The 20,975-nt window shown below is 39.3% G+C and overlaps 1 protein-coding gene and 1 long non-coding RNA gene across 3 annotated transcripts in view; both read left to right on the plus strand.

Annotated features, from left to right (window-relative positions):
* The first annotated feature begins 1,125 nt into the window (after positions 1-1,125).
* The window catches only part of LOC141492990 (uncharacterized), a 50,825-nt gene continuing 30,975 nt past the window's right edge, over positions 1,126-20,975 (plus strand). The window contains exons 1-2 of one of the 2 annotated variants that reach the window (XR_012470097.1): positions 1,126-1,243; positions 11,179-11,338. This is a non-coding gene — a long non-coding RNA (uncharacterized LOC141492990). The remainder of the gene's footprint in view (positions 1,244-11,178; positions 11,339-20,975) is intronic. The other variant, XR_012470096.1, reaches the window with a different exon arrangement.
* Positions 13,369-15,661, plus strand: TMEM229A (transmembrane protein 229A). The gene has a single exon (XM_074193791.1). The coding sequence runs from the start codon at positions 13,553-13,555 to the stop codon at positions 14,954-14,956; it is 1,404 nt and encodes a 467-aa protein (XP_074049892.1). The 5' UTR covers positions 13,369-13,552; the 3' UTR covers positions 14,957-15,661.

Consider the following 20,975-nt stretch of genomic DNA (forward strand, 5'->3'; position numbering starts at 1 on the left):
AGTTGATTGTTAAACATATACCAAAATACCCTTCAGGATAGAAAAGGACTGAGAACATGATTTTGAAACTAATCACAGTACTTTATGACAATGAAAATCCCATTAGCACCTCCACTTGATTTCAACTGAAATAAATATTTATCAAGTCCTAATGCACATAGGCTACTGTGTTAAACTTTAGAGATACAGGAATTTTAAAAGTCATGCTCTAATATTGTAAGTAGAAATGTGTACAGGAATAAGTGCAATAAAGAATGTAATAGAGGCAAAGTATCCTAAGAAAATATTCTATATTTTCATATTTCATCAATATAAATATCATATATCCTAACAGGCAAAGAAAAGAAGGGATTGCATTCCAGATGTGGACCAATTTCTACAGATGCCCGAAAGCTGAAGAATACAGCCAAGGTCATGGAATAACCGGGCATTTAGCCTGACTGAAACATGAGTAATAAAATAGTATGAACAGAGAATAAAGCTAAATAAGACTGAAAGAATAAGTTGGTGCCAAATTACAGAAGGCTTTAAATAAGCTACAAAATTTATATTCTATGAAGTAAGCAATAAGGAGTCACTCAAGTCTTTTAGTGAGAAAGTATTCCAAATGAGACTGTACATTAGGAAAATTAGTTTTGGCAGTTATATATGAAGGAAGGATTGAAGAGGAGAAAAAAATAAGACAGACTCACTAGTAAAAAAAAAAAAATCTATTCCAGTAGTTTAGAACAGAGGGGATAAAGACCTAAACAGAGAGATAAGGACCTGAATGCCTTGAATAGAGAGGTTCAAAAGATATTTTAGGTGTTGAAGTAATAAAGTATGGATGTAAGGGGGAAGTGTAGGAGAGAGAAAAACCAAGGATGACACTTCAAGGTTTCTGAATTAGGTGAATAGAAAAGTTGTAATGATACCATAATGCAATTGACCTATGTACCGAGAAGCAGTAGGAATTGCTGTTACTCTGACAAGGGCACCAGCCTCTCTCCCCATATGGCATTTCTCATATTCAGCCTTTATAAAGTAGTCTGACTCAGGACCAGAATTTCTAGGCTGGCCCCTACACTCCTCCAGAGTTTACTGATTATGTTGTCATAAAAGAGAATGCCAGATTTCCAGTGGAGATCTTCAGGTCCCGGCAATTCAATTCCAGGAAGTCTGTTTACATGGGTGTTTTTTCCTAGGTGTCTATACTTGCCTTTTCCTTTACTGGGTGTCACCAAGGAGTCTCATAAAATGGATGGTAAGTACTATAAACTGTAGCATACATTAAAACAGCTTGGGAAAGAAAGGCAAAGTGTGATAAGGTCAGTGCTGACTATGCCCTTAACAACACCTTCTGGACTCTTCCCTAATTCTTTTGTGTATGGATGAGCCAAAGATCATGGGACTGACATTCAAAAGGGGGAGGAATGAAGTAATAAGGACATATGAAGGAAATTACAACAATAATTCTATAAAACACCCCTTCCTCATGATATTATGAATGTAGTCTAAACTACTATTCTTTCCCCATCCAGGGATAGCTGGAATAGACAATTCCTAGGTTCATGGGAGTGGATCTTTAAGATCTACCTATGGACCTTTCCTATTCTTTTTTTCTTTTTTTTCTTTTTTTGCAAGGCAAACAGGGTTAAGTGGCTTGCCCAAGGCCACACGGCTAGGTAATTATTAAGTGTCTGAGGTCAAAATTGAACTCAGGTACTCCTATGGACCTTTCTAAGAGTCTGGCAATGATATTCTAGATAGGGAGTAGAAGTTCCTTTGTTTGAGAGATATCAGCACTTCAAGGAAAACTTATCATGGGGGCAGCTAGATGGCACAATGGATAGAGTACCAGCCCTGGAATCAGGAGTACCTGAGTTCAAATCCAGCCTCAGACACTTAATAATTACCTAGCCGTGTGGCCTTGGACAAGCCACTTAACTCCGTTTGCCTTGCCAAAAAGGAAAAAAAACCTAAAAAAAGTTATCATAATTACCATTAATAATAAACAGCTAGCTCTTAATATAGAGTTTTAAGGTTTGCAAAGTTCATTATACTTGGTAAATCTCTATAACAAATAAGATGTTCCCACTAAGAGATAGTGTGATGAGGCAAAAAAAAATGAATATTGAATCAGAAAGTCTAAATTCAAGATTTGGCTTTGTTCTTGTGAAACCTCAAACAAATTTCTTCATCTCTCTGGGCGTCAGTTTGGCAATTTTTAAAATAATGGGCCTGATCTAACTAGTATATCCAATTCTGCCTATTTGGGGATTATGAGAGAAGGAAGAGGGAATGATTGTTGGCCTGTTTTAATTAGTTCCACTTGAGTGAGAAAAGTGGTATTAATAGAATTATTTCATATTGATATAAAGTCTTAAAAGACTTTAGAAGGATATCCAATCCTGAAAATAGTTTACATTGTTGATATGACCAAGAAACTAAATGACTATCTAGAAACTGATCTGGACTTAGAGTCAGAAACAATATACCAATCCATGAGATGAATACAGAATCCCAAATTCTTGAAACTAGGAGATTAAGAATTCTTAAGGATTAACTAGCCTAGGTTCATCATGCTTCCTTTGTAAGGTCCTTAAAAGTTCATCTAACAATGTCAATAGGCTCCCCTGAAGATTATAAAATGGAACTCTTAAGAGGGCAAAGAAGCCCTAAGAATGAATAAGGAGATACTATCCATAGACCTCACTTAGTCTTACAAGATAAAGGCTTACCGAGGCTGCTTAAGGACTGATGTTTAAAAGGTAGAGGTTCCAGAGGAGCAGGAGGCAAACAACTAAGTGAAAAAGACAATGACAGGATAAAATTCATCTTATACAGCTTCTCTTCCAATTATGATTAAGATACATTTTTTTCTTAGGGTTCAGGAAACAAGCCACTGCATGAAAATAAGCCTTAATAGGTTCTGGGGCCTCAAAACTCAGTAGAGGCAATAGGATGTCCCATGCCAAAAAAGAGATCACCCCAAGGGCAAGTAGTTGCAGAAGAAGGGAAATCTGCTTTAAAGGTCATTGTGGTAAAAAAAAAAAAAAAAAAAAAAAAAAAAAAAAATATATATATATATATATATATATATATATATATATATATATACACATTATTTCAATGGGCCAGGTCATTTAGGTCTAGTAACTGTGGATTTAGTTAACATGGACTCTATAGTGCAAACATCAAAGCTGCACATACAGCAAAATCTCTACCTTGATCAAAGTCAAGATCAGTAGATGGGAACCTTGGTTCAAATCCTACTTCTAATACTTACTACTTGTATGACCGTGGACAAGTCACAACTTCCTATGCTTCAATTCCCCCTCTGCAAAATGAGTTAGATTAGATGATCTTCAAAATTTCTTCCAACTTTGTATCTATGATCTGTTTTCCTTCTCTGAGTCTGACTCATGTCATAGACATTGAAGCCTCAGGCCTTCCAGGACAAATGAATGAAAATAGCATAGGGCAGGGCCATGTTCAGCTCTGGAAGGAGAGAAATCATGCACCTAAACCACTCCAGGGACCAGGGTGCGGTCGCTCTTCCAGACCACATGCAAAAGAAGGGTTTAATGAGGAGCATTCCAATTTGCATTGGTAACTCAAGGAGATCATGTGGTACCTACAGAAAGGAGGACCATCTCCTAAAACATCTGGAACTAGACAAGTTCATCGAGATGAAGAGTCAAGATGCCTTGCCATAGGATTATTGATTATGTTTGAGATTACTGATTATATTTGAGACTTTTTTCTAAATATGAAAAAATAAGTCTATTTAACATAAGTTTCTCAGGCAAGTAAGGCATGGGAATACAGTTTTACAAAGTAATCTGCCTCTCTGCCAGAACAGAGGGAATAATTAGAACAATCATCAGAACTAGCTAATCCTTCAAGAGGACTAGAAGAAACTTATAAGAGTTCTTATTTGAATAAACCATTATTCATAACTTCAGAGTAGGGAGTGACCAATAACTGACAGTTGGAAAGACCTTTGCAACTACATGGAATGTCAGTGAGCAGAAGGAATATATACCCATGGCCTTGCTGATGTGAACCAATTTCCCCTAAGAACATGTAAGTCAAATCATGCATCCCCACAGACTAGACAAAGGAAATGGGGAGAATTGATCTTAGAGAGGAGATACTATTGCCACAATCAGAACAATGGAGCTCTGCAAACAAAAATTGGGAGTTTTTGCCAATAATACTGGCAAAGTTGGACTAAATGATTAGTGAAGTCTATTCCAACTCTCAATTCAGCGAAGGGTGCTAATCACTTTCCCCATCAACAAAACATCAATAAAAAGCAAATTAAATCAAACTTCCAGGTTAACTGTTTTCAACCCTAAGCTTATTCTGTAGAGCTGTTTTTCAAGAGTCAGATGGGACCTCTCTTTTTTTTTTTAATTTTAGGTTTTTGCAAGGCAATTGGGGTTAAGTGGCTTGCCCAAGGCCACACAGCTAGGTAATTATTAAGTGTCTGAGGCCAGATTTGAACCCAGGTACTCCTGACTCCAAGGCCGGTGCTTTATCCACTACGCCACCTAGCCGCCCCTCCACTATGCCACCTAGCCACCCCTCCACTACGCCACCTAGCCGCCCCTGGGACCTCTCTTAAAACAAAGAAGTGAAATTCTCAAAGTCTGGCTACCTAGGGTGACTTTCCCTGCATTGTGGGCAGGTCTAGGAAGATTCCTGTGCACTGAAAAATACTGAAAACTGATGGAAGTTGCAAAGTACAATAAACAATTGGAATACTGATGACTCCATGTCACAAGGTCATGTCACAATAGCTACATCCTTGAAAACACCTCTCTCTATTTTCTGAACCTCTTCTAATTCCCTTAAGTGTACTTATTCCTGAATTCACAGGATTCTTTTTTTTCCCTTTTTTTTTTTTGTTTTTAGGTTTTTGCAAGGCAAATGGGGTTAAGTGGCTTGCCCAAGGCCACACAGCTAGGTAATTATTAAGTGTCTGAGACCTGATTTGAACCCAGGTACTCCTGACTCCAGGGCCAGTGCTCTATCCACTGCATCACCTAGCTACCTAAATTCACAGGATTCTAACAGTTGTCATTTTAAAAATGAATAGTAGATGGGGGGGGGCGAGAGAGAGAATCTGGCTGGAAGGGCAGATTTTAGCCTTAAACATGTCAAGTTTAAAATGCTAGCAGGACATCTAGGTGGAGATGCTTGCCAGAAAGTTAGAAATCTGATAGGGGTGGCTGGGTGGCTGGGTGGTGGTCTCTCTCTCTCTCTCTCTCTCTCTCTCTCTCTCTCTCTTTTCAGACTGCAAAGTCTATGACTTAATGGATAAAGGCTTGTGTTTCCAGATTTACAGTTAGTGTTCAGTGTGGAGTGTTAACCCATTCTCTTAATTCTCAGTCCAACATTTTATGTTCTGAATCTAAGATATTTATAAGATATTAGTAAGAAATAAAATGTACCCTGTACAAAAAAAAATATTTCCTTAGATTTCCCATGAGTCAAATGCCTTTTCCTGATATCAAAACTATTAGCTACTATGTTCTTCTAACCCTGTTTCATATATATATATATATATATATATATATATATATATATATATATACACGTGAGAAATTAGTAAAAGACTCCGAATGACATAGTGTCATCATTGCCCTTCCCATTGTTTTGTTATTATTGCTGTTTTTGTTTGTCTTTTCTGGAAGAAGACCCTGGCATCAGAGAGATGACACTGTGACATGAAAGTGAATTGAATGTGAGAGGGGTACTGTGTAAAGTCACCAGCCTCATTTTCCTCCTCCTCTCTTGGTCCAGTGGCCAGACATGGAACAGAATGTCTCCTGGACCTTTTGTATTTCTAAACCAAGCAATTGTGTAGCTACAGTAGCTGTAGGAAAACCATACCAGAAGCCCGCATTCTTACCCCTCACTGGGTCAGAAACTGGTCCCTCATTAGTGATATCAGCAACAACTCTCCAAATCAACTACTCTTACAACAATCCTTTATGCTTCCTGATGATGGTAATCCAACCTTCAAAATCAAAAGCAAATAGAGATTTTCTGCTTCATTTGCTTCATGTTAAGCTATTAAAAGTTCCTCATTTATTGACAGTCAATAAGCATTTATTAAGAATCTACTTTCTGATAGACATTTTGCTAAAAAAAAAAAAAAGACAGTCCCTGCTTTCAAGGAGTCACAAACTTGAAACTAATTTAGAAGGATAGTTACTTCCAAAACTCTCAAACTCACAGCAAAAACCTCTTGAATCAAACAGCAGAGAAAGAAACTTGGTTGAAAAGTGAATGTTGTTATTTCTTTAATAAAGCAAAGAACTACAATGAATCCCCTGCTTCTTAGAAGTAATGACCTTCTATTTGAGCAGGGGCTGGGCATACTCCAAGGAGATACTTCTATTCTAAAAACCTCCTGGTATCTGAGAGAACAGTCTAATAAATATTAGGAGGCTGGTGAATACCAGTGATAGAACATGAGATGTTAAGTTCATAGGATCATAGATTCAGAGCTGAAGGGACCCTCAGAGGTCATGTGGTTCCATCTTATTTTATTGATAAGGAAAATGAAGCAGGTCACACAGGTTGTGAGTGGCAGAAATAGGGTTCAAATACAGGCCCTCATGTTCTAAATCCAACATTTTTTTCCCACTATGCCAGCACAAAAGGTGTAGTGTTCCCTTTCACTGAGTACCACTGAGTACTTTTTTGTTTTGTTTTAGTTTTGTTTTGTTGCAAGGCAATACAGTTAATAAGTGGCTTGCCCAAGGTCACACAGCTAAGTAAGTACCAAATGTCTGAGACCTCGGATTTGAACTCAGGTCCTCCTAATTCTAGAATCAGTGCACTATCCACTGCGTCACTTAGCTTCCCCTCCCATACTTCTGAAATAAAAATTCAAGGTGAACTCAGTAGCCCTGATTCAGAAATTTTCAATTAGACAAACATGACCTTAGTGCCTTTCATTATCTCTCACAAATTGTGTATGTTCTGCATACATGTTCTTTCCCTTAAGAGAATATCAGAAATTTTCTTCTCTCTGTCCTTAAGCACCTAACATAACACCATCTGGCACAAAATAGGAACTTAAATCCTTGTTGAATAAGTGACTGGAAGAGAAAAGGGATCACAACCAGCAACCAGGTCCTAAATCCTCCATGGATTTACCACCTCTCACTCCACCCTCCTCCTTTCTCTCTGGATCCTCCCAAGACATGGCACAGCTGTTTAAGCTGTCAGTCTCATCCTCTCTCTCTGTGTGTCTCTCTCTGTGTGTCTCTCTCTCTCTCTCTCTCTCTCTCTCTCTCTCTCTCTCTCTCTCTCTCCCCTCTCATATCAAATCCCAAAATACACTGATGATCTCAGTAGCCCCTGACTGTCAAAGTCTCTCAGCTACTTTGGCTCTCCATCTAACACTAGGCCTCCTTTGTCTGAAAATCACTCACCACAACCACTCTGTGGACACTTTTCCTACTCCTTCCAGAATGTATTCACTGAAACTGCCAACTTTCCTTCCATATTGCTGTATTCATAGCACTTAGGTGGATCACCAGTGTTTTGGCTGTTCCCCAATATCTCTAAATACTGTCCTTCATAAATTGCTATCACTTTCTTCCCCTTCAGCTGCCTGTACAGGGGTTGGATATAGGCAGTGGGGAATATTTCCTTTCTGCTTTCCCTTTTCATCATGTCTCCCAAGCCCCTAAGGGCCTAGAAGTCATGGAGTTAACATCAAGAGGGCAGAGGAAAAGTACAACCATGAGAAGAGAGAACTTTGGAAAGCTTTCCCAGTGTCATCATAAAGTCCCATTATACCCAAAGGGTTCAGAAAAAGACAAAGAGAAGAGAAGGAAAGAACATCTGCAAAATCATAGAGTATGGAGAGGAAGGATAGAACAGATTTCTAAGTCACTTGAAAAAATGATTTTAAAGCTTTAAAAGTGTGGTAAACCTTTTTGGAAATTTAGGGAGGATAGGGGCAGCTAGGTGGCACAGTGGATAAAGCACCGGCCCTGGAGTCAGGAGTACCTGGGTTCAAATCAGGTCTCAGAACTTAATAATTACCTAGCTGTGTGGCGTTAGGCAAGCCACTTAACCCCATTTGCCTTACAAAAAAAAAAAACCCTAAAAGAAATTTAGGGAGGATACATAAGTAATGATGAAATTTCATTTTGCAAGAAAGGATCAAGAGAGCATTAAGGCAGATAAATAAAGGTTGAGAAACACTTTTGTCAAGATTGTGAGAGATATTGATCAAGGAAGAGAGACAGAGATATAGAGACACAGAGAGCCAAAGAGACAGACTTAAGGGAGAAGATCTGAAAGGAACTTGACAAAAATAATAAGCCACAAAGAATTAAGTTTTGTGTTTTGGGAGTTTTTTTGTATTTCTTTAAATGTTGCTCCTATTTAAGAAAATAAACAGGGGTGGCTAGCTGGTGCAGTGGATAGAACACCGGCCCTGGAGTCAGGAGTACCTGAGTTCAAATCCAGCCTCAAAGATTTAATAATTACCTAGCAAACAAGATTTGTACATTCAATGCTGGGATTAGGGGGTGGGGAAAGGCAGCACTTTCTTCGAACTCTTGGAGAAAATTATTGAGGAGTTCACTAGGGGTTATTAGAGATTCTTCACTGTCGTCCCAAGAACTGTTTATCTTCTTTAAAAAAATCAATCCCATTGCCTTGCAAAAAGAGAAAAAAGGAAAAAGAAAATAAATGTCCGTTATATCTCATCCTAAGTGAAATGTATAACAAGCAGTGGTTATGGAAAAAAAAAAACAGACCAGGAAATGACCACATTTTAATAGGACTGATATACTAAACACTTCACTGAATATGGAATTGGAATTCTCATGACTTCTCCTAGCAAAAATGAAGGAAGAAAAGACTGAAGTACATTTTGTTTAAGTTGGTATTTAAGGGGAAAAAATCTAATCTGTCCTACTCTGATGCCTTATCAAGAAATGAAGATCAACCTACTTTGTCATTCAGATCATTTCACTAACTCCTCTGCCAATGTCTCACTATGGTCTGGAAATCAGCAATGTCAACAAAGTACAAGCTCTGGAAGAACCTACCGAACCAGAAAGGCTCTTAAGTATGAAATATGATCATTAAAGAGAAATTATATAGTGAGTCATACGTACTAAAGTTTTGTACAGAACATATGCCAAAACATTCAAGACATTTTCATTGCATGTTTGTACTTATTAACAGAAGTTTGGTCAAAGAATTCTTTTTTTTGTTCTTGTTATCTTTTTCCTTCTTTCCTCTTTTTTTCCTTTTTTTTTCTTTTTTGCCAAAACACTTATCAAAATGATCTAGTAAGGGTTGAAGAAGTTATAGTCTGCATTGATGAGGGAGCTCCCTGTTAATGAAGTTATGACTACTTATGGCACTAAAATATAAGCTTGTAATTTAATATGTGTACATCTTACTGACTACACTTATATTATGATGAAGAGTTTTTCCATCTTAAAATAGTAATTATGTGCTTTCAAAATTTGTGTTATATGAATATTTTCTTGTTTCCTTTTTTGAAATTGAAGAGACTGGCAATCTATACCTGTTGTACAAACTTAATTTGACTTCTAAAGAAATAATTACTAAAAAAGATTTCATCTAATACTATAGTGTATATTTTTTAATTAGCTTAATGTTTGAATTACCTAAAGTGCTTGTCCAGAATTTTTATGGCAAAATGGGGACTACAACTAAAAAGAGAGCTTAGAGATCAGTCAAAATCCCTCAATTTTCAGAGGAAATTAAGTCCTAAAGAAACTCTTATGTCCTAGAGAGGTTATATTATTTACCCAAGCTCATAAGTAAGTAGCATAGGCAGAATTCAAACACAGCAATGCCAAGAGTCTTCAATTTTCCCACTGAATATAGGACCTGATTTCAGATCTCAACTCTGCCGTTTTTTCTATGTGTATGAGGTTGGGCTAGTCATTTAATTTCCCTAAGCCTTCATCTGTAAAATCAAAGAGTTGGACTAGATGGACTCTGATGCTCTTTCCAGCACTCTTGATCTATGATCCTATGAAATCAAGACTTCTTTCCAGGCTGCCTCCATATAATTTCTTTTTTATTTGTTTTTTATTTGTTTTTTGCAAGGCAATGGGGTGCTCTGTCTACTGTGCCATCTAGCTGTTCCACCATATCATTTCAATTAGATGATAAACTTCTTTAAGACAAATTTGACAACATATATTTCTGAGACTCAGCATATGACACATAATATATTTAGTTCAAGGGTCTATGACATTTTTGGCATAACTACAGTGATCTCAGCCTTTAGCAGATCACTTTTAAGAGTTGCTAAGGTAGGATGGTCATGGGAGCAGGAAGGAAGATGGGGAGGGTTAAGAGTTAACATGGGCTATTTCTCTCCATCCTAAGTCAACAACAAAGATGGCCTGGTAAGGCAATAAAAACAGCTACAGCAAAAAAGAATGAAAGAAGTCACCACAGAATGTTTCTTACTGGAAAAAAAATTGCAGAAGAGTTCCTGTGGCAGAAAAAATCAGCTATCCTGGAGTTTTGTAGGCTTCACTAAACTGATATTCAGACATGGACAACAGTCCATGCCTTGGATTCTACCCAAAGTCTTACCACCTTAATAGGATCTACCAAAGGCATCTCTCTGTTGGCCCAAGAATTCAGGGTCATCAATCTGTCAAGCAGAAGCATCATTTTAGAAAATTAGTGGCAGCTGGCACATAGTTGTGTTCAATAAATTGGTTTTGTTGCATTTTTTTATGATGATGATCAACTTAAAAGAAAGTTATTTGCTTCAGGTATTTTGACATTTGGGCCTGTTTATGCAATGCATCTATTCTGTTGTGTGTGCTAATAGGAAGCTTCTGCCCTTGACATCTGAATGTCATATACATGCACCAATGACTGCAAAAAGGCAGGAAAGGGGATATTTAATCATTGTTGAGAAAGCATAGGGATCGGAAGAGCTGAATTTGTGATTTCATTGGTAGTAGTAAATTGTTTATGATGACATTCTACCAGTGCAAATAAGTACCTGCTAAGAGTCCTGAAAGATTTCAGAAAAAAACAATTTTTTGAAAAAGTAATAATGGTTCAGGTAAGTAAGCTGACATTGTTTACAAGTACATTTATATCAAAAATACAACAATATTTTTCCTTATCTTTTTACTGTCAAATTTCAAGGAAAATCAAAAGGGGAAAAGGAAGGAAAGAGAGAGAGTAAGAAGAAGAAGAAGAAGAATGAATGGCCTGGAATATATCTAAGAATATGATTTCTCCAAATCCAATTTACCAAGACATCCTCTTCTCCAAATGATCCTGGGACTCTGACTTTAGACCTAAGGTACAATTCAGTAAAAAATACTAGTTTTTTGCTAAACACTTAATAAGGATGACTTAGAAAAGGATTTTTAAATGTAGAAGTTGTAACAAATCTAATCAAGCTCCTTTTTTTTGTGAATTGGAAAACTGAGGCCTAGTTAGCAGTGGCATGTCCATAGTCATAAAGCTACCTAAATTGTAGAACTGAAGTTCAAAATCCATACTTTGATATGAACTAGCCATGTGACCTCCTTAGACATTTGTTTCTTTATGTGATAAATGAAGAGATTGAATTAGTATTCCCAAGATCTTCTTGAGTTCTAAGATTTTGTAACTCTATTTTGGAGAAGTCAATGGAGCAGAGACAATCTATCAATCCATAAGCATTTATATTATGTTCATTATGTGTCAGCAGAAGAGGCAGAGGATTTTATTTAATAAATTTAAATTCTACCCAATGGATAGAATGCTGGACTTAGAGTCAGGAAGAACTGAATTCAAATCCTTTCTTGGAGATATATATATATATATATATATATATACTAGCTTATGACCTTGGGCACATCACAAGCCTCTGCCTTGTCTTAGTTTCCTCATCTATAAAATAATAATAATAATAGTACCTACCACACAAGATTGTGGGGAAGATCAAATGAGATAATGTTAGTAAAGGACCTTGAATATAGTAAGGCAACTTGAGCATAGCAGGCAGCTAAGAACTCCCCCCCCCCTTTATTCTATATCTACTTCTAAATAGATCACCCTCATCTTTTCCATTTCACTCCATTTTCTCTGGTCCTGAAACACTCCAGGACCTGCTAGGGCAGTAACTTCACATGTGAATGTGTAATTTCCATGGAAGCACTTTCCAGTGGGAAAAAATACTGCAAAATTCACTCCCAGAGCCTTCAACTTTTTCCTTCCCCCTCAACTAGGGAGAAAACCAAAAATTATCCAAGTTTCAAATTCAAAATCTAGAGTCGTGTTTAAAATCTCATTCCTGGCCATTGAAAAATCCATGTGGGAAGAAAACTAAAGAGGTTAAAAGACTCGTTCAAGTTCACCAAGCCAATTCATGGCAGAGTCAGTCTAGAGGCAGACTGTCTTGATTCTCACAGTTGAGAAACTGAGTGACCAAGCCTCAGTTTCTCTGGGTCTGATTTTTTAAATTGGTTTAGAAAAATTAAAAAAGAGAAAAATTAAGACAATTTTTCCTCTGCCTCCTTTATTGCCATAGGAAATTGGCACAAGATGATAGAAGAAAAAGAGCAATAGTAAGGGTTCCACCCCCCCCCCCCCATCAAAGAGTTGTTCCAGGGCAAATTGATATGCTAAGAATGTGAATTAACAACTGGGAGAAATGTTAATCAGAAATTGTACAATACGCTCCATAAGCCCTCTTAGTAGGGCAAGACTTGTGGCCCATTTGTTAGGACAAATATTTAGGACAGAGTTGGCCTTCAGAAAGTACATTAAAAATACAGTACTGTAGTTTGGTCTCCTGCCCAAAGCTTTGGTCTATGGCACTCAGCCATTCATCTCTGCCAACCAGGCCCTGGCCCCATTTCCCCCATTCCAGGAAATACCCTGCCATATACACCTGTTAGGAAATCTACACCACAAGCATCACCTCTGCCTCAGCACCCTTTGCTTTGGCTCTGCCTGAGTCTGCCTTAAGGTAGGGGAGGGGACAGAGGGAAATGATTAGGGCACTGGAAAAGGAAGAGGCAAGGGGAGGAAAGTCAGATGCCAAAGCTCTCAGCACACAGAGTCAGTCTCGAAAGCTAAAAGTGGGGGTTGGGGCGGGTCAGAGGGAAATGTGAACCTAGAGGAAAGGTTGAGGCCGGAGGAGGACAAGGAAGGGATGTGGAGAAGGCTTAGGGCGAGGGAGTGCGCGGCGGCTCACATTCCTCGGTGTCGGTAGAAGGAGCGTGGCGGCGGTTGTGGGGCTGAAGCCGAAGGGTTGGTGAAATTCTCTGTATTTCCCCCTGCAGCCTGCGCGCCGCCTTCCGATTAGCTCGGGCCGAGCTCCCTCAGCCGACCAGCCGGCGGCATTAGGCCTCGCACGGCGAGCCCCGGGCGGAGGAGACCTTGGACTTGCCCCAAGCCGGTTGTCTGGAGCGGGAGGGAAGGGGGAGCCCAGAGCCAAGCCCACCCTCGGGGGCTGGCCAGGAGGAGTGCGCCCCGGCAGCCGGCAGCGCGAAGCCCCCGGAGGAGCCGCCCGCCTGCGCCCGGGATGCAGCCGCTCCCGCCGCCCCAGAGGCGCGGAGGGGGAGGAGGAGGAGGAGGAGGAGGAGGAGGAGGAGGAGGAAGAGGAGGAGGAGGAGGAGGAGAGCGCGCAGCGGACGGAGGCTCCTGCCTGGGCCCCTGCAGGCAGCGGCTGGGAGCCGGCCCGGAGCTCCCCGCCTCGGCCCCAGCTCTCCACCCCTCCGCTGGCCCGGGAGGCTCGGGGCCAGGCGAGGCTCCGGAACCGATGGCCCGCGGCGAAAGGGATGCGGTGGGTGCTCCCCAGCGGCTCGGGGCGCCCCCCGCCGCGGCCCGGAGCCCCGCCGAGGTCCCGGGCAGCGAGGCTGCGGCTGCCGGGGAAGCGGGCTCCGCGGCCCGGGCTCCCGCCAGGTGCCCGGGGGCGCTGTCCACTGCTGAAGCCCCGGCGGCGCCCGGGGCCGAAGGCTCGACGCTCCCAGCCTGGATGCGCCTCTACTTCTACGGCATGCACGGCATCACCCTGGACGTGCTCATCTCCTGGGCGCGGGGCTTCCTCCGCAGCCCCGACCTGAAGATGCTGGGCTTCTCCACTCCCTACCACTGCCTGCTGCACTCGCTCACCCAGTTCGCCCTGGAGAAGGTCTACCTGCAGCGGCGCCGCTGCCCCAGCACCTTCGCCTTCCGTTTCTTCTTGTACCCCTCGGCCCACCTGGGGCTGCAGACCCTGGTGGGCCAGGCGCTGCTGCTGATAAGCCACGGGGGGCGGCGGCTGGGCGACGCGGCGCCCGGAGCCGTGGATCTGGCTCTCCAGTACTTGCTGGCGGTCTACTACTCCCAAGTGTTTCTCAAGAGGTTCCTTCGCTTGCGGTACCGCCGGCCGCAGCCGCAGCGGCCCCGGCGCGGCCCCCCTCCGCTGGCCGGCGCTCGGACAGCCGCGGCGCCCAGCCCGGGGCGGCCGCGGCCCCGGGCCGCCGGGGTGGTCGGGGGTGCTCCCAGCCAGGGGCTCCCGGACCTCCTCCGCTTCCTCTTCTTCGGGATGCACGGCTTCCTAGATGAGATCTTTTTCACGTTCTTCTTTAACCTCCTGGGCCGGGAAGATGGGGCCATCCACGGCCACACTTCGCTCTGGTCCTTCTTTATGTACGGCAGCTGCAGCTTCGTGGTGGAAAAGCTGTACTTCTACCTGCACTACAGCCGAGGCTGGGGGACCTGCAAGAGGATTCCCATCTACGTTCTCTTCATCTACACGTGGGAGCTGTCTTGGGGGCTGGGGCTCCGCATGTGTGGGGGCTGCTCGTGGGACTACTCTCACTATCCGCTGAATTTCATGGGACTCATCACCCTGATGTATTTGCCGGGTTGGGTATTTCTTAGCTTCTACCAGGACTTGCTGTCCAATGTGCTGTGGCGCGTCCAATACATCCCGGCTAAATGAAATGGGGAATAACTGCGAGTCCCGAGATGTTTTTTAAAGGAAGTTTAAAAGGGGGGAGGGGAGTGTTTTTTTAATCTTTTACTTTTTATACATTTTACTAAAGTCTCTTTCAATATGTTTTATTTACAATTTTGATTTTCTGGGTGTTTTGAGCCTATGGTAAATATAGCACCTTCAACTATGGCACTTTGGAGACGAATTCTAACTCAAAGTATTTAACTCTTCTCTGAAAACTTTTCACACACACACACACACACACACCCTACCTTCCAACCTTAAAGACTGAAAGCTGTGGTTTGCACTTAAGGATACATCAGTGACAGCTCCTAATCTTTCGTAAATGGGAAGTGCTTCAATGAATGACCAATAACTTTCAAGAGATTTAGTAAAGTTTTCTAATTTTCCTTTGCATATAAATCCAGGCTACTGCTTTCCATGTCACCAATGCCTGCTGAAAATCACTGACCTGTACACCTGAAATTGCAGCTTGTAACTCTTAAAGTGCCTCTGTCTAGCATTTAAGGGGAAGGAAGCTGATAAATGTGGGGGGAAATCCTGATAGTTATATCTATAAATAAAAGGCCTTTTCCAGCAGCTCAGACAGTTGACACTGTGTTAAGACGTTTGATCTCCATCTTGGAAATGACTGCTTTCCAGTGTTGGTTAGCCTTAAACACCAAGTGTATTAAAGTTGATAAAATCTTATTATATCTTTGCTTGATTTTTTTTTAAAATGTGTCTATAAAACAATTCAAGCCTTCACTAATAAGAATCTCCTTCAAAAGTATTCTTACTCTAAAGCCTTTTCTAGGTCAAGCTCAAGTTCATGATACTATGATCCTAAGGAGAAACCAAAATTCAGAAAAATGAAGTATGAATCATAAAATCATAGGATTCAAAATTGGAAAGAACCAGAAAGATCATATATTCTAATTCCTTGACTTTACAGATGAACATATTGAAGCCTAGGAGAAGTTAAGTGAATTGCCTAGGACTACATAGACCTACACTTTTAGATACAGACAGAGATCAATCAGCTGGTCTATTCTTGCACCATAACATCTTTGAAAGTCTATCATTTTTATCTGGGACCCCTAAGGTACATAGGTTAGGCCTGATGCATCAATGCTTAGAATCAATTAGTGATGGATTTTTGTGACTCATCCAGACGGCTCTAAATTGAAGTAGAGGGGAAAAGTCATTTTATAAAAATGAAGAAAACTTATTTAAATTAAAAAATGACCTTTCTGGGTCAGGCTGTTAAATCTTGGGGAGGGGAGTGGGGAGTTGAATAGATGAGTTTAATGCAGATAACATAAAATTAATTAAAATCATCTCAATGCTCATTGCAAAGATAGGAAAAATCAAAATATTTTAATATGAATATTTAAGCATATTTATTTACATGTAAATTCTTTGACTTGCATTTTCCTCATCCACCCTCTGTAATACATTAAATCAATTGGTAAAGTCATTTTTCCATATTGGACCCAAATTAGGAATAGGTGCCTACCTTCAGAGCAAGGACCTTTCATTTTTGTCTTCATGCCCCCAGCTCCTTGCAAGTAGGTGGTTAATTTTTGTTTACTTGAAATGAACTGACCTACAGGTAAAATGCATTAAACTACTAAAACCTAACCACCAATAGACACCACTAGGAGGCAAAAGACCTGGTTTTAGTATAGTAAATAGCACAGTGGACTAGACCTGGAATCAAAAAGACCTTTCAACACAACCTCATAGGAGGAAGCATCCATGATCACTAAAAATTCAGGGAACTGCTCTTAAAATCACCCCTTGTCTCTTTAAGGACAAATGTTATAAACATAATGCCAGCTTCACTACTAGTCTTCTTTCATGACAACTTAAGGATTTTTAGCTTTTTCATAAAATCAATTATCCTCTTTACATCTCAGTTTCCTTATCTCTAAGATGGGATTACTAATAGTATTTACTTCCTGGGGTGGTTTTAAGGACCAAATTATGTGTTAAAAAAAAGTGTTTTGGAAACATTAAAGTTCTATATAAATTCTTATTATTGTTTGGTTGAAAAGTGCTGAAGTTCATAGAGTTTATTCATTAGACCTCCCAATTAAAATAACAGAGCATCCATCAATAGATATTTGTAGAGACAGTGTTGTTTTGCTGTTGGAAGTCAGAAGTCCTGAATTCAAATCCCAATCTGCCACTCATTAAATTTCAGGTTTAATCACTTTAACCTCTCCAGTTTTCTATGGCTTCAACTGCAAAATAGAAGGAGTTAGACCCTTTCAACTCAATGATCCAGTGAAATAATTCACTACCAGTGCTCATTTTACCAGATCTATATGGAGACTGCTTTTATTTCAGGAAGTTATCATAATTGTAGGTTATTCAAGGCTCCTTGCTTCAGTGCTATTTATTCTTTCAGTATGTGCTTGAATGCCATTTCATTGCTACTTCCTACCTACCCACCCAAAGGAAACCTAGTGAAAGGAGGAAATAAACTAGATAATTCTATTTGGACTTGATAGCAGTAGTATTAAAAGTGTGATAAGTTAGAGTAATCAAAAAAAATTTTAATTCCTTGTGAATTTCAATTATATTGTCTTTATTATTACCAGTGTTATAGCTGTCATTTAGAAAAAGTTGTTGACAACATTTTCCTCATTAAATAGATAGGTAGAAGGAAATTGAATCTAGAATTGAGATCAACAATATAAACTAGTTCTATTCTCCCAAATGCTAAGGCTTTCTATTTGATTGATATACCCTACTACAGAACTAGAGAATGTTGGTACTAGAAAGAATATTAGAGATCATGCAAGCCAACCCCTCATTTTACAAGTGAGAAAACTGAGGTACAGATTGTGAAAACAATTTGCTTCTGGGGAAGCTGGGTGGCACAGTGGAAAGAGCAATGGCCCAGGAGTCCAGAGGACCTGAATTCAACTGACCTCAGACACTTAATAATTACTTAACCATGTGACCTTAGCCAAATCACTTAACTCTATTGCCTTGCAAAAACAAAAAAGATTTTACCTCAGGTCAAAAGATAAGTGACAGACACAGGTGAGGTTAAAACTTAGATCTGTCAATAGTGCCCATGTGGTAGTCTAAACTCTTTGTTTTGTATTTCTCTGCCTTAAGTCAGATAGTCTTTTGTCAATCAGCTAATAACCATTAAGTGCCTACTATTTGCCAGGCACTGTGGTAATATAGACAAAACACAATACCTTTTCTCAAGGAGCTCATAGCCTAATGGGGAAGATAACATGTAAACAACTATGTATAAATGATCAGGATAAATAGGAAAAATCAACAGAAGAAAGTTAATAGAATGATGGCAATTGGGGAAAGCCTTTATTAGCAGCCTAAGAATACAAAATCATTCAAATTCATATAAAACATTAAGGACTTCAAAGTGATTTTCTTACCACATCATGAGGTATTTATTGCAACCTCATTTTGCAGATGAGAAAATGACTTTGATAGGATAAATAATTTAGCCATGAGCATATACCAAATAAGTGGTGAAAGTGAGACTCAAACTCAGGTTTTCTGACTTTTCTAGCATTCTTTATACTATACCAAATTATTTCACCCCAAACCAAATAGAAATATATGAGAAAATACTACTCCAGTGCCTTAGTTTGGCATGGAGATAAGTATTGAAGCTGTTTCCTATTATATTATTATATTTTCAGTGTGAGCATTTATGTCTGAAATTGGTAAAGCTACAAATCAGGACTTGATTATTTGTCTAGACTAAATGAAATGACAGAGAAAATAGTAATAATCTAGATTAAACTAAAAAAAATGTACCTTGTATTCTCTTTTTGGTTGGGGAGAGTCAGTTTTTAACCATTTACTAACATGTTCCTGGAAATAACCCAACTTTCTCAATGGTTATGCCAGCAGAACATAAGCTTGGGATTTCGAGTATGAACCAAGTAGTGTCTGATGTACTATTCAAAACCAGACTAGCTAAAAGAGAGATATCGTTACTGGAAAGTAGGCCAATAATTGATCAATTTTTGGCACTGATGGCCCCTTTTAAGACAGATTAAATTAGTATTGGTGAAAAATCCAACATCTTAAAATAGTATATACATATGCATTTGGCGTTTGGGATTTTTTTTTTGCTTTTTTTTTGCAAGGTAGTAGAGCTAAGTGATTTGCCCAAGGTCACACAGCTAAGTAAGTATTGTCTGAATCTGGATTTGAACTCAGAACCTCTTGACTCCAAGGCCAGTACTTTATCCACTATGCCACCTAGCTGCCCCTGTGTATACATTTTTATTGAAAATTTGTTTAAACTCGGTAGACTATAAAGTTTGGGGAAGAAAAGGGGGCAATGATAAACATCCTCTTCTTAACTGATAGCTTGGGACACGCAAATATGAACATATAAAGTGATATTAGTAGCACTCAATCCCTTTAAAATTTGATTAAGATTAGCTTCTTTTTTTAGTTTTTTTGTTTTGTTTTTTAGTTTGTGCAAGGCAATGGAGTTAAGTGGCTTGCCCAAGACCACACAGCTAGGTAATTATTAAGTGTCTGAGGCTGATTTTGTTCTCAGGTACTCCTGACTCCAGCACTGGGGTGCTCTATCCACTGCATCACCTAGCCACCCCCCAAATCTAGCATTTCTTAAAAGTCTTTAAGATCTGAGAATTTTAAGATTCTAAATTTGGAACTGAAAGTGACCTCAGTCACAGGTAACATTCACATTTGAGTGTAATTATTGATTCTCATATGTAGTTAGGTGACAGTGTATTTACTAAGTCTGTGACTCTGGGTAAATTTCTTAACCCTGTTTTTCTGGGTTGCTGAATCTGTAAAATGAGTAGAGGAAAAAAATGGCAAATCATTATAGTATCTTTGTCAAGACAACCCCAAATGCAAAGAACTGGTCATTACTGAAACCACTGAACAACTGACTCTCAGAAACCTTGTCACCATGAAAAGTCATCTGTAGTAATATGTGCAAGTACAACACTCACATATTACATATGATCACAGCTTGACTAAGACTATAGTTAATTCAGTAGTAGTTAATTCCATTTCTAATATTTTCTATCAATATTCAATAGTCTCCATAAATAAACTTTCACTCAATGAATACAACTTAGTAAATTTCTTGCTATATAGGAAATGTACAAGTTTGATATTTTAATAATGCAATCTTAACTAATTTTGAAATGATAAACAGGATCTATCTGGTTCTGCTTTAGGGGACAAGAGAAAGAAGTTCAAATAAACAATTGGCCATTTCCTTTTTTCAGGAATGTATATTTAAAATTGATAACAGTAGAAAGGAAGTTATCTTGACTTGGAATGATGAACAAGCTAGCACAATGTAATGTCTGAAAGTAATTTTTAAAATCTATTTTTGCCTGTATTAAAAGGCAATAACAAAAATACACTGGGTTTTAAATTAATTTTATATATCATGCATTACAGGACTGATATAGGCTATGCATTTTATATTCCATTAAGTTGGGTTTTTTTGCAAGTTTATTTTATTTTCAGAACTGGAATTTCAACAATGTTGAAAGTTCCCTAGTGTGGAAACTTCCTGAACTAATACAAATCAACAGCAACTCCTCTGTAACTTAGATTCTTATAGAGTTGTTTGGGTCACTGAAAAGTTCAATAAATCTCCCTGATCATTGTCAGTATGTATTAGGCATGACCTAAACCTACAGCTTACTGATTAAAAAGCCAATCCCCTAGTCCTTTATCCACTATGTCATGCTAATGCTTCTACTACAGTGAGTTAGTGAGTATATATACTATTTTTAAATATGTGATGAATGCATACATATTTGTATACATATATATAATGCTATACTATATGGCAACATATGGTATATGCATATATGTGTGTGTGTGTGTGTGTGTATGTATTATTATTAAAGTACAGATTCCTAACTGGAAACAACAAAGAAAAAAGTCAATTAGACCCTCAGAAAACTTCAAAACCTCTCATTGCTCACAAACTGAAATCCAAAAAATCTTTAATTTGATTTTCAAA

The sequence above is a fragment of the Macrotis lagotis genome, chromosome 7 (assembly GCF_037893015.1).
Source record: "Macrotis lagotis isolate mMagLag1 chromosome 7, bilby.v1.9.chrom.fasta, whole genome shotgun sequence".
Taxonomy (NCBI): Eukaryota; Metazoa; Chordata; class Mammalia; order Peramelemorphia; family Peramelidae; genus Macrotis; species Macrotis lagotis.